Genomic DNA, 26,807 nt, shown 5'->3' with positions numbered 1-26,807 from the left:
TATATATATATATATATATATATATATATATATATATATATATATATATATATATATATATATATATATATATATATATATTGTTGTATTGATGTAAATAGTTGTATTAGATATAAATAGTAAATATACATGTGAGTGTGTTATTTTAAAAGCCATTAATCGCGATTTATCTTTTGACAGCAACACTAATATAAATATAGGTGTTGCCTAAATCATACAGGCACAGCAGGTGCCTCTCACAGTGACTTTTCAGGTTATTGAATCAAAATATGGGTCTCTAATTTAGGCACATGACCTACATCCAAATCATCGTGATGCAGGCCAAAAACGTGCGGCCCCCGGGAGCTTCTGAGAACAGAGGCCGTTTGATGCGCTGCTCATTCGGGCGAGTCCTCGGTGGCGCAGCGCCTATCAGCGGATCCCGAGCAGATGCAGCTCTGGAGGGAAACACAGGATCAGCAGTCACGCTGCGCTCCTCCCCCGATACACGTGCCGCTCCGCGAGGCGCGCTCATTTGCATAAAATGTGTGTCAGTAGGGCAGCGCTCACATGCAGCGCGCGCATGCGGCAGGCATTCCAATGTCAAGCGAGTGCAGTCAGTCATCAGACGAGCGGGAGTATGGAAGCACATTAGTGACAAAATCTTTTAAAGATAATATGCAAAACGGCAGAGCAAAAATGTATATGTAAAATAGGATATGATTAGATGTAAGTTGTAAAATTCCCATTAATGATGTAAAATTTTTTTAAATAAATTAGGCAAAATGGCAATGTATGTGGAAAGTTAGGTGCAAATTTAAAAGTAAATCATATAATTTACAATTTCCATTTACAACTATAGTTTGAATATGCAAATTAGGCTACATTTTACATTTCCAGTTTAATTTCTCAACATTTAAGACATTAAATTAGTAGGTAATTTAATTTTGCATCAAACATTGCTAATCTAAACACAGTTACAATTTTACATATTGCACTGCCATTTTGCATATTACATTTTCAAATGAATTTTGCTACTGATGTGCCTCGATAAAGGAGAAGGAGCTAAAGAATAAGGTGGAGGAGCAACACTCCACATCAGGGATCACCAAACCTGTTTCTGGAGGGCCGGTGACCTACAGATTTTAGCTCCAACCCTAACCAAACACTCCTGAATAAGCTAAGCAAGGTCTTTCTAGGTATACTTGAAACATCCAGGCAGGTGTGTTGAAGCAAGTTGGAACTAAACCCTGCGGGGACACCGGCCCTCCAGGAACGAGATTGGTGACCCCTGCTCCATATCATGAGAAAAGTTTGGTGCAAAATGAAAATGAAATCATATTATTTCATATTTCCCATTTACAACCACTGTTTTAATATGTAAATTAGGCTACATACTAATTAGAATTTTACATTTTCAGTTAAATTTTGCAACTTTTAAAGCATTAACATTTCTAGGTAATTTGTTAATTAAATTTTGAACTAAACTTTTCACATATGCAAATTTAAATACAGAAATGCATTGCTATTTTACATATTGCACTGCAATTTTGCATATTACATTCCTAAATAAATATTTCCACTGATGTGCCACCAAAGAGGAGGAGAAGCTAAAGAATAAGGAGGAGGAGCAACACACCATATCATGAGAAAAGTTTGGTACAAAATAAAAATTCAATAATTTCATTTATATTTCCCATTTCGAACCACACTTTTAATGTGTAAATCAGGCTAAAAGTTGAATTTTACATTTTCAGTTTAATTTTACAACTTTTAAAACATTAAAATTAGTAGTAATTTAGTAAATAATGATAATTTAATTTTAACTTCCGACCAAACTTTTCACATATGCAAAATTAAATACAGAAATGCATAGCCATTTTACATATTACAAAGTTGCATATTACATTTCTAAATTAATATTGAAATTAAATCACATAATTTACATTTGCCATTTCCAACTAGTTTGAATATGCAAATTAGGCTACATACTAATTTGAATTTTACATTTTCAGTTTAATTTCTCAACATTTGAAACAGTAAAATTAGTAGGTAATTTAACTTTGCACCAAGGATTGCTAATCTAAACACAGTGATAGAGCAATTTTACATATTGCGCTGCCATTTTTCTTATTACATTTCCAAATAAATTTTGCTACTAACGTGCCTCCATAGAGAAGGGGGCGGAGCTTAAGAAAAAGGAGGCGGAGCAACCACTGCAGCGCGATTGGGAAGCACAGAGGGCGTGTGAAACAGAGCCACAATCCTTGGCACACAATAACACAAACAATTTTAAAGGGCAAATAAAGGAGGGGGAGCTACTGGGGGAAAGGCTCAGTCACATTTCTAAGACACCTGAAAACGTGTTTGCTGAGTGTGTCAGTGATGCTTGTGCTGGTCTTAAACTAGTTGCTCAGATCTGCCTTGATGATGATGATGATGCCCGGACATCCGCTCTCTTCACCATAATAACAGTTTAAGGACAGATTTCAGAGAGTGAGGATCGGCACAGTGCCCTGCTTATACCTGAACAGCATCTGACTTTCTGAATTTTGTGTTTGCTTTAATGCACGTTGAGTTTTCGGGATTTTAAACACTCTGAACATCACTCAAACCACCTGCTTTACCTCAAGAAGCATCGGGAACGCGCATTATGGACAGTCCAGGTGAGTTCATAACAATATTATTACTATTAATTCATTTGACTTAGATAAACGTGTAGCTAAAGGTAGTAATGTATACTATTTTTCACCTAAACATGTAAATTACCTCATTATCACGTGGTTTTAGGCTAAACATTGTATTACATTAAACAATAAAAGCAGATATTTCGAAAAATGTTGGTTGATGTTACCCAATTATAACTTTCATAGTAGGAATAAACATATAAACAGGTTTTCTTCATAATAACTACTTCTGTCCAACAGAATTAAGTATGAAACTACTTTGAACAAGAGTAAATAATGACATATTTCATATTTGGGTGAATAATTTTAACATTTACAGTCGTTTTCCCTGTTTTAGCCAATAATATTAGTTCAGAAAAGTGTTTTTTGCAAACTCTAAACAGCGATAATGTTGTTTTAGAAGGTTTAAATCCAATGTTAAAACGTTGCCTACAATCAACTTTATCTCAATTAGCCAGTTATGATAGCATTTCATTTTAATATTAGCTTGAACTTTGGAAAATGAAATCAATATGCTGTTTAAGTATTTTTTGATTGAGTTCAGCGATTATTGTATATCCTTAAAGTCGATATATTTAGTCGTTTTCGCTCACAAAACATTATTTTAACCTATGTACGCCTCAGTTTTTTTGATGTCAAACGCTTCTGACAGGATCGCGTGCCTGACGACCGATGTTTCCGGTCTCGAGTTGCACATAAACAAAACTCACGTGCAGTCGGTCTGTGCTCTTCCCAGAAGGCATATCAACCTCATGAATTTATCCCGAAGCTCTTTCACGGGGTCTAACCTACTGACTTGCTGCTAAAATAAAGTTAGGATGATTGTAAACTTAACTGTATGCGCAATAATTATGTTCCCGGGTTTTTTTTTATTTTGGCGCGCACGTGGTCTCCATTTTATCAGTCGGTAGCGTTGGCGACTGTTAAGGTGTTTCCCTTTGTTTTCATATTGTGAATCATTGACTAAGTCACGCTTGTGTGCTGGTGACTAAACTTTATCACCTTCATCATCATCATCATCATTATTATTAGCTCTCCTCCTTTACATTCAACCAAACACGTGCATGTCATGTCAGCTCATGGACATGTGAGAGGATAACGATCACTCATAATACAGCAGTAACACATAATAAACCAGAATATTGCTTGCTAGCATCACGTGGCCTTCCTCATGAATCAGTTTTAAATGACTCAACATGTTTATTGTACAAGCTAATCATATGCAATATTAATAAGCGAAGTAGCTTCCATGTAGATACACAACACTATAACCGAATGTCTCTGTAAACTACAAAAAGCTAATGTCATCTTGATGTATTGCAACCATATCTACACTAGTAGCCTGTTTTTGCATTGTCTTGTAGGCTAAATTGATTCTAAAGTACTGGAATTAGTTTAAAAATTAATCAGTCCTTGTTGTTGCATGCTTATTATAGCAGGAAATAATGTATAATTACATTCAATAGCCGAGCAAGTACCGTACCTGCTGTTATGGATACATTTACAAGACAACAATGTGCTAAATACAAATTGTTTACCATTTTAAAAAAATGCATATATTTTAACCAATTCCTGTTCACACGCATGTTGAAAAAAGTGGCTTAACATGTTGTAATCTTCATGTCAGGCCAGTAGTTGGCACTGTGCCGTTCTACAAAGACCGTTCTACGATGCATACATGACGCTACTGTTTTGGGTAAAGTTTAAAAGGATACAGCTGCGGTTACGCACATTACTATAGCATAATTGTTGTGACACTGTACAACAATAGTTCATATATTTTAGATTATTGTGAGAGTTGAGGTAAGGGTAGACAATAAAAAGACAATTTAATGGGTAATTTAATAAATAATTTGAACGATACTTGGTATAATTACTATTTTTACATTATCGTGAGGGTTGGGGTAGACAATACAAAATACAATTTAATGTGTAATTTAATAAATAGTATGAATAATACTTGGTATAAACACTGTTTTACATTACTGCAAGGGTTGGGGTAGACGTTAATAAAATACTATTTAATGGGTAATTTAATAAATAGTGTAAACAATTCTTGTTATAATTACTGTTTTTACATTACTGCGAAGGTTGGGTTATGAGTTGGGGTTGACGTTAATAACACAACTAATAGATAACTTAATAAATAGTATAAATGGATTTTCGTTAACTTCTGGCCGCAGTTTTCGGTGCTATTGTGCAAAGTGCCACAGGGTTTTCACGCTGTCATGAACAGCGAGATTCAAGAACGTTTTAAAGCACCATTCATTTTAAAACAAGCCTTTTTATAATTCATACCCCAGCATTTCTTTACTTTACTTAACATTTCACTTACACTTAATATTTACGTTAAAAATTACGTCAGTAATTAAACTGCTGGGTTCCACACAATTCATTTATGTTGCCACAACACAAATCGATTAAGAAAACTTAACACACTTAACTGGATTGAACACAAAACTACCAACCAAAACAAATCTCAAGAATTGTGTTGTTTCAGCTTATTGTAAATAAGTAGTTTGAACAAGCAGCAAAATTATTATTATTTTTGACTCAGTCATGTTCAAAGAACTTTAATCAAATTTCTTAAATAATAATATTCGGTTAATGAAATATTGATAACCTCCGGGTGCTCCGGTTTCCCCCACAGTGCAAACAATTGGATAAACTATATTAGCCATAGAGTAGGAGAATGTGTGTGTGTGTGAGTCCCACTACTGGTTTCTAGCTGGAAGGGCATCCACAGCATAAAGCAAATGCTGGAATAGTTGGCAGTTCATTCCACTGTGGCGGCCCTTGAGGAAAAAGGGACTAAGCTGAAGGAAAATTAATGAAATGTTGATAAAATGAGCATTATTTGTCAAACGTCTTGTACATGATTTCAATTTAAGATGTTTTTTAATTTAGTTTTTGACATTTGTTGAAATAAAAGCATAAATTTTAATTCCAAATTTAATTCCAGCACTTTCAAGGACCTGTGTTTGTTTTTAAAACACTATTCAGGCCTTGAATCGACATGTCTGAAATTCATTCTTTCAACAAGCGTGTGAACACTTGACATTTTAAATCTCAATTGAAACACTCTTGTCAGTGCCAGAACACGTTGCCAGCGTCATATCTAGTGCTCATCATGTCAGTGATTTCTTTGAAAGCTCTCACTGTGCCACCTGCACGTTTTAGCGTGTTATCAGGCAGATGATGTCAGGACACGGCGTTATTCATACAGACAGACTTTCACTTTCACTGTCACGAGGATCAAGCCGGAGCTCCACGTGCCACGCGTGATTTCCCAGGCACTCAAACACACACACACACCCCTCCTGGGCTGTGTTTGTGTTGCTCTGCCCGTGTGTCTCGGGGAGGGAGGGAGGCTGCTGGTCACTGGGTCAAAGTCAAACAGGCACACATTTCAGCTCAGCTCTTTCTCCTCTGGCTGCGTGATCTCTGCCAAACACATGTGCTGATCGCATGCACACCATTATGTGGTAGACAAGCACAGGTTACATGCATGGGAAATTTGAGCGTGTCATTCTGTAACATGCATGTAACTCATGCTCATTTGAATGCATATGCACTTACAGTGGTAATTAAGTAGTTAAAATGTCATCTTTATTGTCAATTCTGCCACATGTACAGACATACAGAGAATTTAAATTACGCTTAGACCCCGGGTGCATAAATAACAAGAACACTAAAAGAGGAATGTAAATATACAATAAACACAATTCTTTTTGGGAAAAAAGAAGAGAGAAATATAAAAATACTCTATACAAAAGGGCACATTGTAAATTTAAAGTGTTGACTCGCCTTCATATTGTAAGACTAGCTTATTTAAAGTTGACGCAAGTACTTGGGTTAAAAGTTGAGTTAACTTAAAAAAGGCTCTGCAGCAAGCTGTCTTACAATTTTAAGTTGAATCAACCTTTTTCTAAAAGTGTAGAGTGCTATCTGCCATCTCGAAATAGCACGATAGAATTGCAAGATATGAACTCAAAATTGTGGTATTAAGTGAGAATTGTGAGATCTAAACTCAAATTTGTGAGTTATCAAGTCAGAATTGTGAGATATGAACTTGAAACTGTGATTATCAAGTCAGAATTATGAGATATGAACTCGAAACTGTGATTATCAAGTCAGAATTGTAAGATATGAACTCGAAACTGTGATTATCAAGTCAGAATTGTGAGATATGAACTTGAAATTGCAGGTATCAAGTCAGAATTATGAGATCTAAACTCGAAATTGCAAGTTATCAAGCCAGAATTGTGAGATATGAACTCGAAACTGTGATTATCAAGTCAGAATTGTGAGATATGAACTCGAAACTGTGATTATCAAGCCAGAATTGTAAGATATGAACTTGAAATTGCGAGTTATCAAGCCAGAATTGTGAGATATGAACTCAAAATTGTGAGTTATCAAGTCAGAATTGTGAGATCTAAACTCGAAACTGTGATTATCAAGTCAGAATTATGGGATCTAAACTCGAAATTGCGAGTTATCAAGCCAGAATTGTGAGATATGAACTCAAAATTGCGAGATATGAAGTCAGAATTGTAAGGTATAAAGTCAAACTGGCAAGTTATGTAAAAATTATGAGTTATGAACTCATCAATCATCGAATTATCAAGTCAGAATTGTGATCTTAGGTTATAAAGTCCAAATTTTGACTTAATATCACACAATTTCGACTATTTCCAACAATTCTGACTTTATATCTCAGAATTGTGAGGGGAAAAAAATTGTCAGCTGAGAATAAGTCGCAATAACCCTTATTTATTCAGTGCTATTAATTTGGGCTTGCATACAGCATCATATTACAAAAATCATCAAAAATGTCTGTTTTGAAAAAGTCTGCATTGTGAGCCTCCATAAACGCCCCTGCCATGTAAATTCATGGGCAAAACACAGACCATTGTCATGCATTATGCACACATAAATATTCAGTGGATCAATGATGCTGCACAAAAAGTGAATTGTAACGTTAATTTGAGGCATATAGCCTGCGTTGCGCATATGTGTCGTCTACAAGAGAACAGTAATATTGACCTAGTTTTCAGCTGCAGCACATGAAGACATCCGGCTCTATGAATAAACCCTGAAGCTAAAAGAAATCAAAGACGCCCAGCTGAGAGACTCTGAGCGCCAGATAGATGAAGAAATGGAGTTTAGCTTCAGGGAAACCACAAAAATTAAAACCTGTATGACGTTCCTTGGGCTGCTCAGCACAAAAGAAAATATTCGGAGGAAAGCTGATAACCAATTGGGTGGTAAACCGATGAGACAAGTGAGAAAGAAGTGGCGTAATTATCCAGGATTAACCTGGTCTCTATTGTATGACAGGAACATTTCCTGAAGTTTCATGTTTTATAGGTGTTTTTGCTTTTATTAAGCATAATTAAAAGAATAGTTCTGTCAGACGGTCATTTAAGAGTAATAAATCTAACATATCCCTGAATTAACTGATTTTTTAATCAATAATTCAAGAATTAATGAAGGTTTCAGAAAGGATTTGCCTTTATTTGAGCATAAATACTCAATATTGTAGACATTTATGTTGTCAAAGTTAAAATATCAACAAAAAATTACTGATTATTAATAATAATTCATAAATAGAAAGCAGTTGAACGAATGGTAGTCAGTACTTATAATATAATCAAACTAGTCAGTTTATGAAGGCATAGCACAGTAAACATAAACATTTATAGCCTACTATTGTTATTAAAATCCATCCAAAGTCACTATACTATCTAAATAATCTACATAGATATTCCATGAACAGTATTCAATTGGCAGACACCATTACAGAGCAGTCTGTTTTCCCTCACAGAAGAGAGTCATCGTTCCTTGAGTTTAATGGCGGCTGGGTTAATTATTGTACGTCGTATGAATGTGTTAAACTCGACTGTAGGTGATTAACAGTCTTATCTGTGTCGTTTGTGAGTCCTCACGTTTTAAAAACAAGTGAGAAAAGGTGAAACGGGTTGGGAGAACACGGAGAAAAACAAAACGCGCTCGTATGTCGTGCAAACGTGACCGCGCACGTTCATGCATGTGCGCTCTCCAGTTTCCGGTGACTCAAGTATTATAAACACACGGGCTCAGAAATATGGCCTCGGTTACTGTTTTAAGCCCTCTTCAAACGTGAGCAGCAGGCTGGCAGTGTGTGTGTGTGTGTGCGTTTCTCTCTCGTACTGCGGCTGTTCTGGACACGGGACTGCGGAAAGAGGCTTGTTCTTCGGGGCGTTCACTGTGTCAGGAGAGCATGTGAGTCCGCGGTCAGGTGGCTGGCAGAGGGAGAGCGGGAGCGAGCAGCGCGTGCGCGTGGCGGGGGTGCAGAGCGAGAGCGCTTTGCATTCGCAAACAAACAGATCTTTTGAGTCGGTTCTTTGCTATTATTGCTTGAATTGTCTTTTTAGATGACTCCGGGAGCATAGTGGCATTGAGAGGGGGGTTTTACAGTCTATTATTGTACTAGTTTAAGGGTAAACTGAATCAAAATGAGGCATATTCGACATAGAAGGAACAAATAAATTAGTGCATGCATAAAAATAAACGAGAAGACAGTTCGAGGAGGAAGCATTAATGGAAATATATTAATAATTTAACTGGTGCATGCATTTATAAAGAAATGAGAGGATAGTTTGAGGAGGAAGCGTTAATAAATATAAAAAAATTAGTGCATGCATTCACATTTAACTAGAGGACAGTTTAAGGAGGACGCATAAATAGAAATATATTAATAAATAAATTGGTGCATGCATTCATATAAAAACGAGAAGACAGTTCGAAGAGGGAGAATTAATAAATATAAATAAATTGGTGCATCATACATTCATATAAAATCGAGAGGACAGTTCGAGGAGGAAGCATTAATAGAAATATATGAATAAATAAATTGGTGCATGCATTCATAAAGAAACGAGAGGACATTTCGAGGAGGAAGCATTAATAAATTAGTTAATACATGTCTGTTACATGAAGCATTAAACATGAATACAATGCAAAAAAAAATAAACGAGAGGACAGAATTTATATTTCAATAAGTGACACGATATTTAATCAAAATGATAAAATTATGGATACAGCTGGGTTGGAATCCTGTGCAAATAGTAGCACGGCTACTGTAATAATAATAAGCATTTACATTCTAAGTGTCTTATCTAAATTACAGGAAGCATGATCAACAACAGTATTGTAAATGCAGAGAGATAAAACCTAATCCAAAAACACAACAGTATAATGTCAATATTTAACTTGCATGACCGCGCCTGACTAGAGCGAAGATTCAAACAAAGTGAATCGACTCTCTGAAGTGAATCGGATTCCCCAGCGCTGCACGTGAGGCGCTCTGGATCTTTTCTCACATGTTTGAACCTTACCCTGGCGCTGTTTGAAACATGTGATTCATGCTGAAGGATGAGCCACAGACTGAGAGTAATGCAGGGATCAAACATGTGAGGCATTTCCGAGTTTACGTTGAATAAGCTGATACTGATATTATGCAGAGTTTGTGAATATCAATGGTCTGGATGATTAGAGTGCAGATAAATGGAGTTTTGTCTCACAAAATAAAGAACTGATACCTTAAATGAGTTGTCAGTCATTTCAATAACAATTAGCATTATTTCAGGGCTGTCTGTTTGAATAATGTCTGTTTTGGCATGCAGTCATATATGTATCCAGATCAGTCTCAAAAATAATACATTTAAAAAAATACACAATTGACATTTACTAGATTTAATTTGAAAACTCAAAACAAGTCATGAATATGTAAATCCAATTCATTAAATTAAAACACAATTCATAAATATAAAAAAACAATTTGTAAACGCAAAACACAAATCATAAAATATGCAAATCCAATGCATAAATTCAAAACACAAATCAGAAACAGGCAAATCTAATTTGTAAATTCAAAACACAATTTGTAAAATACGCAAATCCAATTTGTATATTTGCAAAACAATTTGTGATACACGCAAATTTAATTTGTAAATTCAAAACACAATTTGTAAAATATGCAAATCCAAATTGTAAATATGCAAAACACAATTTGTAAAATACGCAAATCCAATTCGTACATTCAAAACCCAATTCATGAAATGTGCAAATCTAATTCGTAAATTCAAAACCCAATTCGTAAAATACGCAAATTCAATTTGTAAATTTAAAAACAAATTTGTAAATATGCAAAAAACAATTAGTAAAATACGCAAATCCAATTTGTAAATTCAAAACCCAATTCGGAAATTCAAAACACAATTCGTAAATATGCAAAACCCAATTCGGAAATTCAAAATACAATTTGTAAATATGCAAAACCCAATTCGGAAATTCAAAATACAATTTGTAAATGTGCAAAACCCAATTCGGAAAATACGCAAATCCAATTTGTAAATTCAAAACACAATTCGGAAATTCAAAACACAATTCGTAAATGCACACGATCAATTAATTTGAGGAAATATTTATGATTTTTACTTGTGAATTTTTAATTTACGAATTGGATTTTGTAAATGTGAATTGTGCTTTGTATGCATGAGTTTTATTTTTGCAAATATATTGTTTTCGAGACTCGTCTGGCTTCATTATCATACAGCACATGTATATACAGCACAAGTTAACAAGATATAACCGACCACAATTATTAGCTATTTTGCATAAAAGCACCATTTAAATGACATTTTTTCCAAACTCTGCCAAATATGCAAAATACGTAGAACTAAAGTGTGACTCTACTTGATATATTAAATATTACCTAAATATATATTCATATACTAAATATTGATATTGCATTAATAAATAGAGCATAGAATAAATCATAACAAAAAAATTCTCCCAATTCTGATTTTGTGTGGGCCTACAAAATATACAGAGGTACTTCTCTCATGACAACTCTTGGAATAGTTTAGTATTATTTGGTATGATATATATTAATATACTTGATCTTGGCAGACTAGATCTGTCTCTGCTGTTTATCCCTGCTGCTGTGGAGCAAGTGCAGAGACCTGCTACTGTCAATCCACAGACACACTTAGTTAAAAATAGCATGAAGTAAGTCAAAGTGTAAGGGATGCACCGAAATAAATATTACCGTAAACCAAAAACTTAATAATTATGTATTACATTTAATAATTTAAAATAAGACTTTTAAATTGAACTCAATTTGAATTACACTAATTTAAAAAAATTATTAAAATAACCACATTTAATTGAGAGTAAAAATGTATTGACAGTGAATGGGTCGAGAGGCATGATTTTAATAGCATTGCCATGACAGCACAGTATTGCTAATGCAAGCAGTAGAAACAAGTATGCTATTTAGAAACATGCATGAGTTGAGCTTTTCAGATGAGCACATTCAGTTCATTCATAGATAAATAAACATGAGAGGAATACTGAGCCACTTTGACCATGAGGCATGTGGATAGTGCATTGGTTGCTACAGCAATAAGTCTTCCTTGTGCGACACAAGCCATTGAAATGAATGGGTTTTTTAGTGCAGTGCAGCACTTTCTGTGTCCAGTGTGAAAGTCACTACACAGTGAAAACAGCTGAAACCAGTCCACTGAACACAGTATGGCACAGCATAGTCCTTTTTTCAGCTCATATTTCCGGCAGTTCTTCTCTTTCAGCCAAAAATCCAGTGCATCCCTATAATATCTACATAAGTGGAGCAGGAGGATGTCGAGGCCTTTAGAATAACTCTGAAGCTACAGCATCAGCTTTTAGCAAACACTAAACCTGATTATTCATATCAGTTGAGCATGCAAGCTGATTCGCATCTGATGTACCAGAAACCAATCAGCTTGTACCATGTATTGAATAATATCATAACTGGCACATTGCTTTAAAGCACGTTTATAAGGGGTTTAAACTTATAACCAGCTACTAATTGTAAAGATGTGTTCATTTTTGTACAATTACACTTGATTAAAACAGTCTGCAGAAACACTTTGACTGACATTCTCCAATTGTACATGTCATAAGAGGGGTAAAACCCCGCCCACTAGTGACAATCTCATCCTCATTAGCATAAAAAAAGCCCTGAGTGAGAAGAAGCCGTCCACCATTAGAGTTGCTGACACACAGGCATTTATAGCTCCTCCCTCTACTGAAAAGAGCACAATCTCATTTAAATTTAAAGCGACAGTCACCAAAACACCACCTTTAGGCTCAAAGTCTAAAAGGGTCAGTTTCAGACTGTTATAACACATTATTTATAGTGTTTTGAGCTCAAACTTCACACACACACACACACTCTAGAGACAACAGAGGCTTATTTTACATCTTGTAAAAAGAGGCCCTTGAAACACCTACAAACCCATTCTATAGAATATTATGACTAAAAAAAACTTCTCATGAAATATTAATCGTCTTTTCCCTTTTTTTTCACACACACAGGTGGAAGTGTGATCCTCTATGCAGGATCGACGGGAAGTGCCAGTCCCAGCCCAGGAAGTCCATCCAGCGGCTATCAGACCCAATCTCCATCCTCTCAGCCCTCGTCTCCAGAGGAGGTGTCCTTCACTGAGCTCGGAGCCCTTAAAAAGCATTCATCTGGAGGCAATGGGGGAAACAAATTGGTCTTCCAGTTTCCAGAAGTAAGCAGTGCTAACACGGTCAACGCGGTTACGCCAACCGTAACTTCATCAGGACAAAACTCCTACTCGCACCCAATGGTTGGCAGACGACCCACCGGGTTCACGGGAACATTTACCAGTGAGTATTACCACACCGTAAAATCTTCTTCATGTATGTCTTTAAAAGTTGTTGCATTTAAAGCGGTAGTTCATCCAAAACTGAAAATCATTCAGGATTTACTCATCATACCACACGATGAAATTTAGGACCAAATTTACAGTACAGAAGAATTTGCACTCAAAAAAAAAAGCACACAACACAACCAATGACCATCCTTAGCACTGTTAATTATGCTAACTTAAAGTGCGAAAACCCTTTAAAAATTATTATTATTATAACAATCCTGGGCGGCATGGTGGCTCAGTGGTTAGCATTGTGGCCTCACAGCAAGAAGGTCACTGGTTTGAGTTCTGGCTGGGTCAGATTCTGTGTGGAGTTTGCATGTTCTCCCCATGCGCTGTATAGGTGAATTGACCGTAGTGTGTGAGTGTCTTTATGAATGAGTGTCTATGGGTGTTTCCCAGTACTGGGTTGCAGTTAGAAAGGCATCCGCTGCCTAAAACATATGCTGGAATAGTTGGCGGGTCATTCCCCTGATAAATAAAGGGACTAAGCTGAAGGAAAATGAATGAGTGAATAAAAATCCTACATCAGTTCGACCAAACTGCATTAACAACACTAGCATAACATAATTTACCAATATCAATAGCTTATACCTATTATTAAATCAAATATAACAATATTTTATATGTATATTATTGTTTTATAGATGCTTATTTTCTGATTTTCTTTGATCTTGTTCTGGTAAAGCATTTGCTGATAACTGTGTTTGAGTTTCTTCTGCTGAGCACAAAAACGTTGGAAGCCTGTAACCATTGACTTCAATAGTATTTGATTGTAATACTACACTGTGAAACTCTAGTTAAGGTAACGCCAACCATTTGAGGAAATCGATTGCAACAAACCATTTAAGTTAACAATCTAATCCTAATGAGTGCTGTGAACTTAATCTTTTAGAGTAAACGAAGCAATTTGATCACAGTAAAAACTAATAAATGAAGAGAACTCAAACCAGCTGAGTACTGTAAAACCCAATAAGTTAAGGAAACTCAAACCGTTTAAGGGAACCAATTGCTACAAACTATTTGAGTTAAAAAAAAAAACTAATCTATACGAGTACTGTTAGCTTACTCCATTTAAGTTGAAGTAATGAGATGTTTAATTACCTTCAACACGAAGTTCAAAACTCTTTTCAAATGAGTAGAACTTTCTGTCAATTTTGAGTTAGCTGCACTCATTTCATTTGATAAAGTTGACTGTTGGGTTTTACAGTGTATCAATGGATTCAGCTCTCGTCAAAATATCTTCTTTAGTGTTAAACAGAAGAACAGAAACTCATAAAGGTTTGGAACCACAGTGATATGAATCAATGAATCTTAAATGTGAACAATGATTCATCTCTGGAATGATTCGTTCATTAGCACACTGGCAAATTGCACAGGTGATCAGATTAGTTCATTTCCGAGTCTTCTACTGTGGTTGAGTCGTTCGTTCATCACATGACCGACAGAATCCAATCATATGCAGACAAAGACCGATAAAGATTTGATCCATTCATCTCCGAAGTCTTTGAGTCATTCGTCTTTTTATATGTGGTCACATGATGAATGAACGAATCAAAAACTTAAAGACTAGAAAGGTGAACTAATTACGAACTCAAACTTGAAGACTTGAGCTAATCATAGACAAAAGACCCCGGTAAATACCACTCTAGTTATGACTAATGTGAATGTTTGGGTCAGTCATAGATGTGCAACTCCAAATTGATTTGATTCAAATAGATTGGCAAATTGATTCAAATGTCTCAAAAAAAGATTCATTCATCTCGCTGAATGAGGCTCAAAGGTCAAAGTCGGTAAAATAATCTGATCACTAGGACCACTTGAGTAAATGGAGTACATTTTTTGGGTGAACAAACCCTTTAAGCACTGCGACCATTAGCCACTGCTAACACATTGTTGTCAATCTGTGTTACTAGAAACTGGAGGTATGGTGTTGCTTTGCAAAGTATGCGGGGATATTGCATCAGGATTTCACTACGGTGTCCATGCGTGTGAGGGATGCAAGGTGAGGACACACATACACACACACACACACACACTGCTCACTCATAAAATCTTCTCAAAATGCATAACTGATGTGCTTATAATGTCTGATGTCGCCATTGACTTGTGCCTGAGGTTTTACTCTCACACAGAGACACACACACACACACACACACACACACACACACACACACACACACACACACACACACACACACAGACAGAGAGAGAGATTGACTCTGATCTTATGTTGTCCTCAGGGCTTCTTCCGCCGTAGCATCCAGCAGAACATCCATTATAAGATGTGTGTGAAGAACGAAAACTGTCTGATCATGAGGATGAACCGCAATCGCTGCCAGCACTGTCGCTTTAAGAAGTGCCTCTCCGTCGGCATGTCCAGAGATGGTAAATATACAACATTATTATTCCTGGTTCGATGCAAAAAACATGATTTACTTAGAATGCTGTGGTCCAAATCTATCTAAAAATTATTAAATCAAGAAAGATTTTCATGACAAGTTAAAAATATTTAGTTTTCAGGAAAAAAAATAAACCAAAATTAAGTGAGTTTCTCAAAATAATCTGCAGTGGAGTACTCAAAATTATATAAAAGCAGTTTTATTTTGCTTGTTTGAATAAAAATCTTTAAGATATTTTTTTATTTGTCCGATGTATGACTACACTCACTGGCCACTTTATTAGGTACACCTTATTAGTACCAAGTTGAACCCACTTTTGCCTCCGAAACTCCCTTAATCCTTCCTGGCATAGATTCAAGAAGGTACTGGAAATATTCCTCAGAGATTTTGCTTCATATTGACATGATAGCATCATGCAATTGCTGCAGATCTTTTGGCTGCACGTCCATAATGCCAATCTCAGAAATGGAGACTCATCAGAGCAGCAACGTTTCTCCAATCTTCTATTGTCCAGTTTTGGTGAGTCTGTGTGAATTGTAGCCTCAGTTTCCTGTTCTTAGCTGACAGGAGCGGCACCCGGTGTGCTCTTCTGCTGCTGTAGCCCATCCGCCTCAAGGTTGGACGTGTTGTGTGTTCAGAGATGCTCTTCTGCAGAGCTCGGTTGTAACGAGTGCTTATTTGAGTTACTGTTGCCTTTCTATCAGCTGGAACCAGTCTGGCCATTCTCCTCTGACTTCTGACATCAACAAGGCATTTGCGCCCACAGAACTGCCGCACACTGTAAATTGTCTCTTTGTCACACCATTCTCCATAAACCCTAGAGATGGTTGTGCATGAAAATAGAAAGTAGATCAGCAGTTTCTGAAATACCAGCCTGTCTAGCACCAACAACCATGTCACATTCAAAGTCACTTAAATCCCCATTCTAATGCTCGCTTTGAACTGCAGCAGATTGTCTTGACCATGTCTACAAGCCTAAATTTATTGAGCTGCTGCCATGTGATTGGCTGATTAGAAATTTGCGTTAACCAGCAGTTTGATAGGCGTACCTAATAAAGTGGCCAGTGAGTGTCCATTAAGACTAGCATTAGATTTACTACACATGCTTTTTTTTAAATAATCTGCTAGTGGAGTAATCAAAATAATGATAAACAGGTTTCTTGAAGGAAAATCTTGCTTAAATCTTAAATTTCAGAGTTTTTTTTCCTGAAAACAAGACTGTCTAGCTGTCTAGAAAATGTTTCCCGATTTAAGAGTTGTTTAGATATTTGGGGTGAAACATGAAACAAGACAAAAAAAATCTAAGTAAGAAAAGCACTTAAGGAATGTATAACTACACATGCTTGGTGTTAGGAATGCTGTTGGGTCAGTAAACAAACACCTTTCGACCACTCAGCACTCCTCGATCTGCGCATCTCCAACATACTTTCATTTCTCGGCTTTATTTTCTCGACCCGACATCCACCATCTGCTCTGTACTGTTTGCAGCGATGCCTTACACCCTGTTCTGACAGTTCCCTCACAGCGCTGATTTATTAGTGCGGGTACTCCGAAATCCCACAAGTCATCACTCACTGTGCAAACTGCAGCAAATCAGGTTAATTTGGGGAATTGGGGACACAAATGGCCCGAGTACACCTAGTACACTGCAGTTTAATGTGTTTCCAGGTCTTCGTTTGCAGGATTAATTAAAACCTAAACGCTAGCTGGGATTTAATAGAGTGCTTTGTCGATCTAAGCCCTTTATTTCAATTGGAAACCCATGCTAAAATACCTCTTCGGTTTTGTCCTCTAGCACACTTTGCCCAAGCGTCGTCTCCGGGGAGCCCTGTAAACTGGGCTGATAATAAATCATATTTTCTGGGGCTAGTGTACATATTTAGGTGACCTAAAAAGCGGGAAAGTAAAGTGATATGCACCATCATATTTCAACGTCACATGATGACCTTATTTTTTTGTTCCCCTTTAGCCATGCTTGCTGTAATTACTCTAGATTTTCAATTAATTTAAAAGATATACTGTTTAAGGACGTCTATTGATTTCTCCTTTTAGGGTGTTTTCAGAATAGCTAATACTATACAGCGCATTAGATACAATACATTATGTCACTTGTCACCTGAAACCTTGCCATCTTGCTTTACACCTTCACGTGATAGTTGGTGACATGACACCTCTAAACACACACACACACACACACTAGCACACAAAAGTCTTGCAACATTACAGAACTAAAGATCTTGTTTTGAGCAATTGCAGTGTTATGGATGTGACATTTGCAGTAAAAACATTGTATATTTATATGTTAACTGTATATTGAAACTTCTCTATATATTTTACAACACAACTAACTACCAAGTTAGAAATCAGGATCATAAAAATATCAATCTGTAAATGTGTTTTACATTTTAAATGAGGGAATTAAACATGCGTTATGCATGTGACCAAAAAAGTATGCGTGATAACAATACACAACATACTTTGCTGAAATTATGTAAATTAACTGAAATAATACTTATGAAAAGATTTGACTCTCTTCAGAATAACAATAATAATACAAATATTTGCCTTTTAGAGGAAAAAGCTTTGTTGTGCATGTGACATCTCTCCGTTATGTACGTGACAAGTCACACATTTGCACTTAAATAGTTTAAAAACATCAGCAGAGACCCTGTTTAAGTATTTTTACATTACTGTAACATCTACACAAACAATTTACAAAGGCTTTCGCAATATTTAGCTTTATTTTAATATACAGCAAGGTTTGCAGTAATATGTGATTTAAACAAAATGCAAAGGGAGGATATGATTTGGCTCTCTATGGAATAACAATAATAATTTTTGCATTTAAGAGGAAAAAACTTTGTTGTGTATGTGACATCTCTCCCTTATGTATGTGACACACACATTTGCACTTGTTTATTTTAATAAAATCAAATAAAATAGTTTAAAAACATAGGCAGAGAGCATTTTGAGTCTTTTTAGATTGCAGCAAAATCTCCACAAACAACTTACAAAGCTTTTGCTATATTCCGACTTATTTTAATTTACAGCAAGATTTGCAGTTATATTTGATTTAAAAAAATAAATAAAAGTGTGGATAAAATTTGTCTCTTTAAAGAACAAAAAAATGCATTTAAGAGGAAAAAGCTTTGTTGTGTATGTGACATCTCTCCGTTTTGTATGTGACATGTCACACATTTGCACTAGTTTGCCTTTAATAAATCAACTCAAATAGTTTAAAAACATTGACAGAGAACATTGAGTATTTTTACATTACTTTAGAATCTACACAATTTACAAAGACTTTCGCTATATTTCACTATATTTTAATATACAGCAAAATTTGCAGTAATATGTGATTTAAACAAAATGCAAAGGGAGGATAAGATTTGCCTCTATAGAACAAAAAAATAATAATTTTTGCATGTAAGAGGAAAAAGCTGTTGTGCATGTGACATCTCTCCGTTATGTATGTGACACGTCACACATTTACACTTGTTTGAGGTTAATAAATCAAATAAAATAGTTTAAAAACATTGACAGAGAACATTGAGTATTTTTACATTACTGTAACATCTACAAACAATTTACAAAGAATTTACAAAGACTATATTTTATAGCTATATTTTGCTTTAATTTTAATGTACAGCAAGGTTTGCAGTTAGATATGATTTAAAATTCAGATTTGATTCTATAGAACGAAAAATAAATAATGACTTTGCATTTAAGAGGAAAAAGCTTTATGTACGTGACCTCACACATTTGCACTTGTTTGAATTTAATAAATCTAATAAAATAGTTTTAAAAATATAATAGCTTCAAAAATAGTATTTTTACATTCCTTTAAAATCTTTTAAACAAAATAAACGGGGAGGATAAGATTTGGCTCTTTATAGAACAATAAAATAATAATAATTTTAGCATTTAAGAGGGTAAAGCTTTGTTGTGTATGTAACATCTCTCCGTTATGTACGTGACACGTCTTATTTCTTTTTATTCCAATACATGGAAAGGTTATGCTTGTGCTGGCAGCTTAACCGAAGGCATTTCTCATTGCACAACCATCGGTGCTCCTTATCAGTCCTGTTTATCACCAAATCACGTTCCTTTGCCCTGCAACATTTCACCACCAACTAATCTACTGTCTTCTCTTCACCTTTAACCTGCTAACCCTTTACCTCATGCCGGTGTTTATTTCACCTGCTGCCATTTACTCCATCGCTCAATGACATCACCTCTGCTTGGGTCGACCCACTGACCCACTTCCCAATGGGTTAGAGACAGAAGGATGGGGGAGGGGTATAATACAGTAGTAGAGGCTATAAATAGCTTTGAGAGTAGGGGGAGATGGAGGATGCATGAGAGAAATAAGCTTTGGCGAGCAGCCGTAATCTGCTATGAAGGATCATATGAATTGATTGGTCAATATAGTAGTCCTACTGCCAAAATGCATCATTTATAGTAGTAAAACCAAATGGTAAATGTCAATTCAAGGTAATTTGGATACCGCTTTTCACAATAATTATTGTTTCAAAGCAGCTTTATCACCTCATTGCTTTATTACAAAGCTGAAAACATTTGGATTGCACATCTTTTTGTATAATATATTACCATTTAGTTGCATATAGTGATATTTATATCCCTGCTTTCTTCTAGCTGTGCGATTTGGACGCATTCCGAAGCGTGAGAAACAGCGGCTGCTAGACGAAATGCAGAGCTACATGAACAGCCTTAATGAGTCAGCATCTATGGACATCGGCTGTACAACACCCACCGAGACCCCTAGCAGCCCTGAGGACGGCCAATCAGAAGAGTCCATCGGCGTGATCTCGCAGGCGTATCGTAACATCTTCGTGAACGGCGAAAAGCTGCAAGTTAAAGTTGACCAAGAAAACAACGTCAATAACAACAACAATCCATCTTCCTTCCGGCACCATCCCATGCAAGAGTCCGGCTACGCCCAGTCTCACCCTCAGCCGAATATCTCCGCACAAGAACATTCAGTCCATTCCACGACCAGCTGCCTCGCCCAATCCAGATGTCCGGTCGCCAACCAAAACAACAAACCCACATCTCAAGTTTTGGACAACGGTCACTATAACTTCCCACAGTCCTCAAGTCCCAGCCAGGGAACAACACCAACTCAAAGCTATCCCACTAAACACAACAGCTATTCCACTCAGACGCAGTCTTGTCCATGGAGACTGAGCCCTGGTGCTAAAGTTCTGGTAGGTTTTTCTGATTTTAAATCAGCAACTCAGTGTACTAAACACGAGCTGATCATCGATAACTCTGTTTTTACATTTCTTATTACACAGCTTAGGTCAATATCCTAATAAAACTTTCATCAATTTATAGCAACTAGAATATTTGATATCGGCATAAGCCTGCAGTGAACTAATTGTGTTTCTGCGTTTCTCCAGGCCTGTCCTCTGAACGCATGTCCCGTTTCCTCAGCCAGTCACTCCAGCCAGCAGGTCTGGGAGAGTTTCTCGCAGTGCTTCACTCCCGCTGTTAAAGAAGTGGTTGAATTTGCCAAGAGCATACCCGGGTTTCAGGCCCTGAGTCAACATGATCAGGTCATGCTGCTGAAGGCGGGAACCTTTCAGGTGAGAAACGACCCAGTCAGATCACTTATGACCCAACTGTCTTAACCTTGATCTATGTGATTGAAAGAACACTGCCCTCATTTTATATCTCCCCTAGAGTTAAAGTCTTTGAGTTTTACCATTTTTTTAATCCATTTAGCCAATCTTTAGCTTAGCTTAGCATAAATCACTGAATCAGATTAGACCATTAGCATCTCATTTTAAAATGATCAAAAAAATTTCAAGAATTTCAGGTTATATTGACAGAATCTGATTTTCAGGTACTGCACAATACTTTTGCTTATGTCAGCAAAGTTATTACACCAGAATGAGAGTATAGTTCCTACAGCCATATTGGCCTAGAAAATTGGATTTTCTGTCAGTCTTTGTAACCACAAAAAGAATCAATCTTTAAAAGGAAATAGAAAAATAACCAAAACTCTTTGGCCGTTTTAAAGCAAGATGCTAATGGTCTAATCTGATTCAATGATTCATGCTAAGCTAAGCATGCTCCAGCTTAGTTAGCATTAAATCAGATTAGACCATTAGCATCTCTCTTTAAAATGATCAAAGAGTTTTGAAAATGTTTGGTTATATTGATGGAAGCTAGCTGATTTCCATGCACTGCATAATGTCAATGCTCTTGCTGGAGTCATTGTATATCAGCAAAGTTCCTTGATTATTACGCCAGAATGAGAGTATAGCTCCTAGCTAGCTAGCCAGCTGATTTTCAGGCATTTTAAAGCGAGATGCTAATGGTCTAATCCAATTCAAAGATTTATGCTAAGCTAAGCTAAACATCCTCCTGTCAATCCCAGAGATGTGCTGAACGGATTCACAAATGGTAAATCTCAACTGTTTAACTCCAGGGCAGTAGAAAAATTCGTGTTTCTTTAAGAAGGAATGATTTGAGAACGTTTATCCCTGTTGAAAACTCTAGCATTGCCAGTCACCAACTTAAGATATGTTTTGCATGCTGGGACCAGCATAGAGCACTGATTGCTGGTCATCAGCTTTGGAAGCTGGAGTTCTGGTTGACCAGTTGAACCAGTTCAGCTTTGCATGACTATGCTCGTCCACCAGCATAAACAACGCACAATTGATGCTGGTTTGCGTGGAATTTTCCAATAGGGATGATCATAGAAATCAGATTCAGACACATTTCCTTGAATTGGTTCATTGAAGGATTCATTTCGAGGAATCGGTTAAAAACAACAGAAGATTCTTTATTTTATTAGCCAGGCTGGATTATGTCTTGAAGGGCTCAATCCTTTCCCCGAATCCATTTCTAGTGTTTTATACCCTCCAGAGAGAGAGAGAGAGAGCTTTGAATGGATGGGTTATAGGGGACAAAAAAAGACTTGCGTAATATCCTTCATAAAATAAAGTGTCTTTGACATGTACTCTTTAAAACACTGAACAACAAAGTGCACTTTAAAGTGTACGGTCTTGAACACTTCTGTTTAGAGCAACCCTCACTACAAAGTTCCCTTTGGAGGGTGACACACACCATTTGAAATGCAGCACTATTTGCATTATTTTAATGTACGTCATCAAGCAACATACAGTCATATTTTCAATAGAAATGTCTTAGTGCAGTTTACTACAAGCAAAAAAAGTCTAAAAAAGCGCACTAAAACTAATGTAGTGGCTGACATATGATTGTGACTGTGCTTAGTTCGGTTCAGTTTTATGAATTGGTTCCAATATCATTTAATCTAATGAGTTAATGCAAAGTGGTTTACATCAGCAGGTGGCAGCATTCTTCAAAGTATCTTCCTTTGCACTCAATAAAGAAAATGTTGCTCGTTCAAACTACTTATTTAAAAGGAGCTGAAGCAACACAATTCTTGAGATTTCATTGAAATAACTTAACTTTTTAAATGTTTAATCTACTTAAATGTGTTACATTTTTTAAGTTAACTTAATCTATTTTTGTTGGAACAATATGAATGAACTGTGTGGAACCCTGCATTTTTTACAGTGTGTGTTTAATGTAATTTCAAGGTAATTTTCATCTTTGAGTGAACTATCCCTTTAAAAGGAGAACTATTATTCAAAAATCACCTTGATAAGGGGTTTAAATACAGTCGTGTGAATATAATCAGCTCCTAATGATAAAAATGTTCAAACATTATTTAATCCAATGGGTTATTGCATAGTGGTTTACACCACCAGATCTGATCAGCATCACTTTTTGTCTTCATTGTAGGTTCTGATGGTGAGATTCTGCTCGCTGTTCAATGCTAAGGAACGCACTGTAACATTCCTGAACGGTCAAACGTACCCGTTGTCATACCTGCGAGTGCTGGGCATGGGAAACCTCCTGGATGCCATGTTTGAGTTCAGCGAGAAGCTGGGCAGCATGGGTCTGGAGGCCGACGAGATGGCCCTCTTCATGGCTGTGGTGCTGGTTTCTGCAGGTATGTTCAGTTCCAAGTGGCTGAGGGAATCATCACATGCAAGTACATTAGGATTGCAGGAGATTGTAAAAAAAAAAGGCAATATTTTATTTATACAAATTTCAACAGAACTTGAAAGGCTTTATTAGTAAAGAAGTCACCATTTCAGATCTAGTGGGATGATTTTGTAGCTACACACTCTAAGGACATCAGACTTATTTTACATCATGTAAAAAGGGGCATAATAGGGTTAAGGATCACATTTACATGGCATTCATCAAAACAAACAGTGTTCCTCACTATGATTTTACTCTGCTCCAGATCGCTCAGGTATATCAGACATGGGGGCCGTGGAGCAGCTCCAGGAGGATTTAATAGGAGCTCTTCGGGCTCTCATCACCCGCAGAAGGCCAGAGGACAGCTCGCTCTTCCCCAAACTCCTGCTGCGTCTGCCCGACCTGCGAACCCTCAACAACCAGCACTCCGAGAAGCTCCTCGCTTTCCACATCGACCCCTGAACAACACACAGAGACACAAATATCAGGGTGCTTTTCTTGTACAAACAAAGCCATGCAGAATTATTCAGGAGGACTTTGACCAGCGCTTTGATGAAATGGACACTTTTCCAGATTTATGAAGAAACATGGAGCTGATGCTGGACATTTGGACTCATCTTTCAGACATTTGAGAAGAGATTATCAGGACATTATCGGGACGTTATGAATATTGTTCTCACTCCAGATGCTATGCATTGTTATTATTATGATTGTTCAACACATTGTCAGATACAGTTAAAGTCAGAATTATTCGCCTTCCTGTTTTTTTTTTTCCGAATATTTCCAAAAGATTTATAACAAATTTAGGAATTTTTCACAATATTTCCTATAATATTTTTTTAGGCTAGAATAAAAGCAGGTTTAATTGTTTTAAAGCAATTTTACGGTCAATATTATCAGCCCCTTAAGCATATTTGATTTGGATTGTCTCCAGAACAAACCACTGTTATACAATGACTTGCCTAATTACCCTAACTTTACCCTAATTACCCTAGTGAAGCCTTTAAATGTCTCTTTAATCTGAATAATAGTGTCTTGAAAATCTAGTCAAATCAACACCTTGGAATTATAAGGTTCAATCTGCGTTCTAAACGATTTTGAGATATTTAGCTTCAAAGTTTTAGCATTCCATATAGCAAACCGTATGTGTGTGACAGTTCTCTTTGTACTCTAAATTGATCAAAATTCTCTTAAATTTGGGGTAAAACAAACACAGTGAATGCAGATAGAACCTTCCAACTCTAAAAAGTCTTATTCCACTTGGAATAATAAGGTTTTATCTGGCAGATAATTAACTGAAGCAAGACTTTTGAAGAAATACAACCAGTCTACTAATTAATTTAATTTTAAAAATAAAGTATTGGTGTTGTAACAATATGCTGATGCTTGAGAAAGTACTTTATTTTTCTTTCTATAATATTTATTTAATGTTTTAGGAAGAAGTTTTTCCTTGTTTAAATTAAGCATACAAGGCTGTGCTGAATATTTTGGCCAGTGCAGATTTAAATTATGTTATTAATAATCTTTATTGTTGTAATTAAGACCCCACAAATTAATTAAACCAAGCGTCACGGTGGCGCAGTGGGAAGCACGTTCGCCTCACAGCAAGAAGGTCGCTGATTCGAGCCTCGGCTGGGTCAGTTGGCATTTCTGTGTGGAGTTTGCATGTTCTCCCTGCGTTCACGTGGGTTTCCTCTGGGTGCAATTATCCGTAGTGCATGTCTGTGTGAATGAGTGTGTATGGATGTTTCCCAGTGTTGGGTTGCAGCTGGAAGGGCATCTGCTGTGTAAAACATATGCTGAATAAGTTGGCGGTTCATTCCGCTGTGGCGACCCCAGATTAAGAAAGGGACTAAGCCGAAAAGAAAATGAATAACCATTTTCCCTTCAAAGCTTAATCAAATTTAAAGACTTTAAAAGAAAACAGACAATGGCAACTATATATATATATATATATATATATATATATATATGTGTGTGTGTGTGTGTGTATATAAATATATGTTTATATACACAAACAAATAAAAATTTCACATTTCATATTTTTAATTTTTTTAACAACAAAGCAGTCCAGCGGAATGACAAAGAAAGCTGATCCTGATTGGTCCTCATGTGTGCATTCGAAATGCTGATTGGCTCAAAGAAAGAACCTTATAGAGCCAAGCCAGAGTTTGACTTTGTAGAAAATGTAAACAGCTTATTAAAAAAAATACATAATTTAAATAAGTTGTCATTTAATAAGAATATGTGAATAACTCAATTTTGACAAAAAAATGTCAGATAGAACCTTATAATTCTAAGATGACGAAATACTGTGTGCTGTCATCACTGCAGAGAGAAAAGAAATTAGTCATTAAAAATGAGATATTAAAACTATTATGATTAGAAATGTGTTGAAAAAAAATCTTCTTTACAGAAATTGGGAAATAAAAGATACAGACGGGCCAATAATTCTGACTTCAACTGTATACATAGTCATCAGCTATTTAACTGAATAATCTCATCGAGCACATTCTTATATCTCTTCGTGGACCTTCATGTATATTGTTTAACGCAGGCAGTCAAAGCCGTGGGTGTAAAAAAAACATGTATTATAATTGAAATGTATGATAGTTTCTTATAAGAGCGTAGTACATATTCTGTGTGATATTAATAATATCATGACTGTTTAAACGAAGAACGGACTGCTCGTCTTGTATTTAAACTGTAATTTACAGCTGCTCTGCATGGATGTGTTTCATTCTGCGTTCAGAATTCGTCTTTTGTTATCGGACGACGGATGGACTTGGCCATTTCAACACACATTCGTTTGTTTCACGTGCATCGAAATGTATATTTGGTAAATGTATGTATTACGTTGATCTTTCTTTTCCATAGAGATATTGCAGATTATGATGATATTAAAAGATTACCTTTGAATATTT

General features: G+C 36.2%; 3 protein-coding genes and 1 long non-coding RNA gene across 7 annotated transcripts in view; 2 read left to right on the top strand and 2 right to left on the bottom strand.

Annotated features, from left to right (window-relative positions):
• The window catches only part of rbms2a (RNA binding motif, single stranded interacting protein 2a), a 608,287-nt gene that overhangs the window by 508,141 nt on the left and 73,339 nt on the right, over positions 1 to 26,807 (bottom strand). The window lies entirely within an intron of this gene.
• rargb (retinoic acid receptor, gamma b) overlaps positions 1 to 26,807 on the bottom strand; it is a 139,987-nt gene that overhangs the window by 103,362 nt on the left and 9,818 nt on the right. For both annotated transcript variants that reach the window (XM_087271675.1, XM_087271674.1), the window contains exons 2-3: positions 24,128 to 24,341; positions 23,725 to 23,868 (exon numbers count right to left, since the gene is read on the bottom strand). The gene's annotated coding sequence lies outside the window, so the exon portion shown is untranslated. The remainder of the gene's footprint in view (positions 1 to 23,724; positions 23,869 to 24,127; positions 24,342 to 26,807) is intronic.
• On the top strand, positions 2,209 to 26,807 carry nr1d4b (nuclear receptor subfamily 1, group D, member 4b). 2 transcript variants are annotated; one of them, NM_001285533.1, is given in 8 exon segments: positions 2,633 to 2,645; positions 13,074 to 13,391; positions 15,352 to 15,440; positions 15,679 to 15,823; positions 20,494 to 21,065; positions 21,261 to 21,446; positions 23,638 to 23,848; positions 24,149 to 24,345. In NM_001285533.1, coding segments are annotated over 8 exon segments (1,731 nt in total).
• On the top strand, positions 4,298 to 8,523 carry LOC147834613 (uncharacterized). The gene is made up of 3 exons (XR_015502239.1): positions 4,298 to 6,807; positions 6,845 to 6,972; positions 7,010 to 8,523. It is a non-coding gene; the product is annotated as an uncharacterized LOC147834613 (long non-coding RNA).

Source organism: Danio rerio, chromosome 11 (genome assembly GCF_052040795.2).
Source record: "Danio rerio strain M-AB ecotype USA chromosome 11, GRCz13ab, whole genome shotgun sequence".
NCBI lineage: Eukaryota > Metazoa > Chordata > Actinopteri > Cypriniformes > Danionidae > Danio > Danio rerio.
Note: the sequence above shows the minus strand (reverse complement) of the source record. Positions and strands in the feature narration are given on the sequence as shown.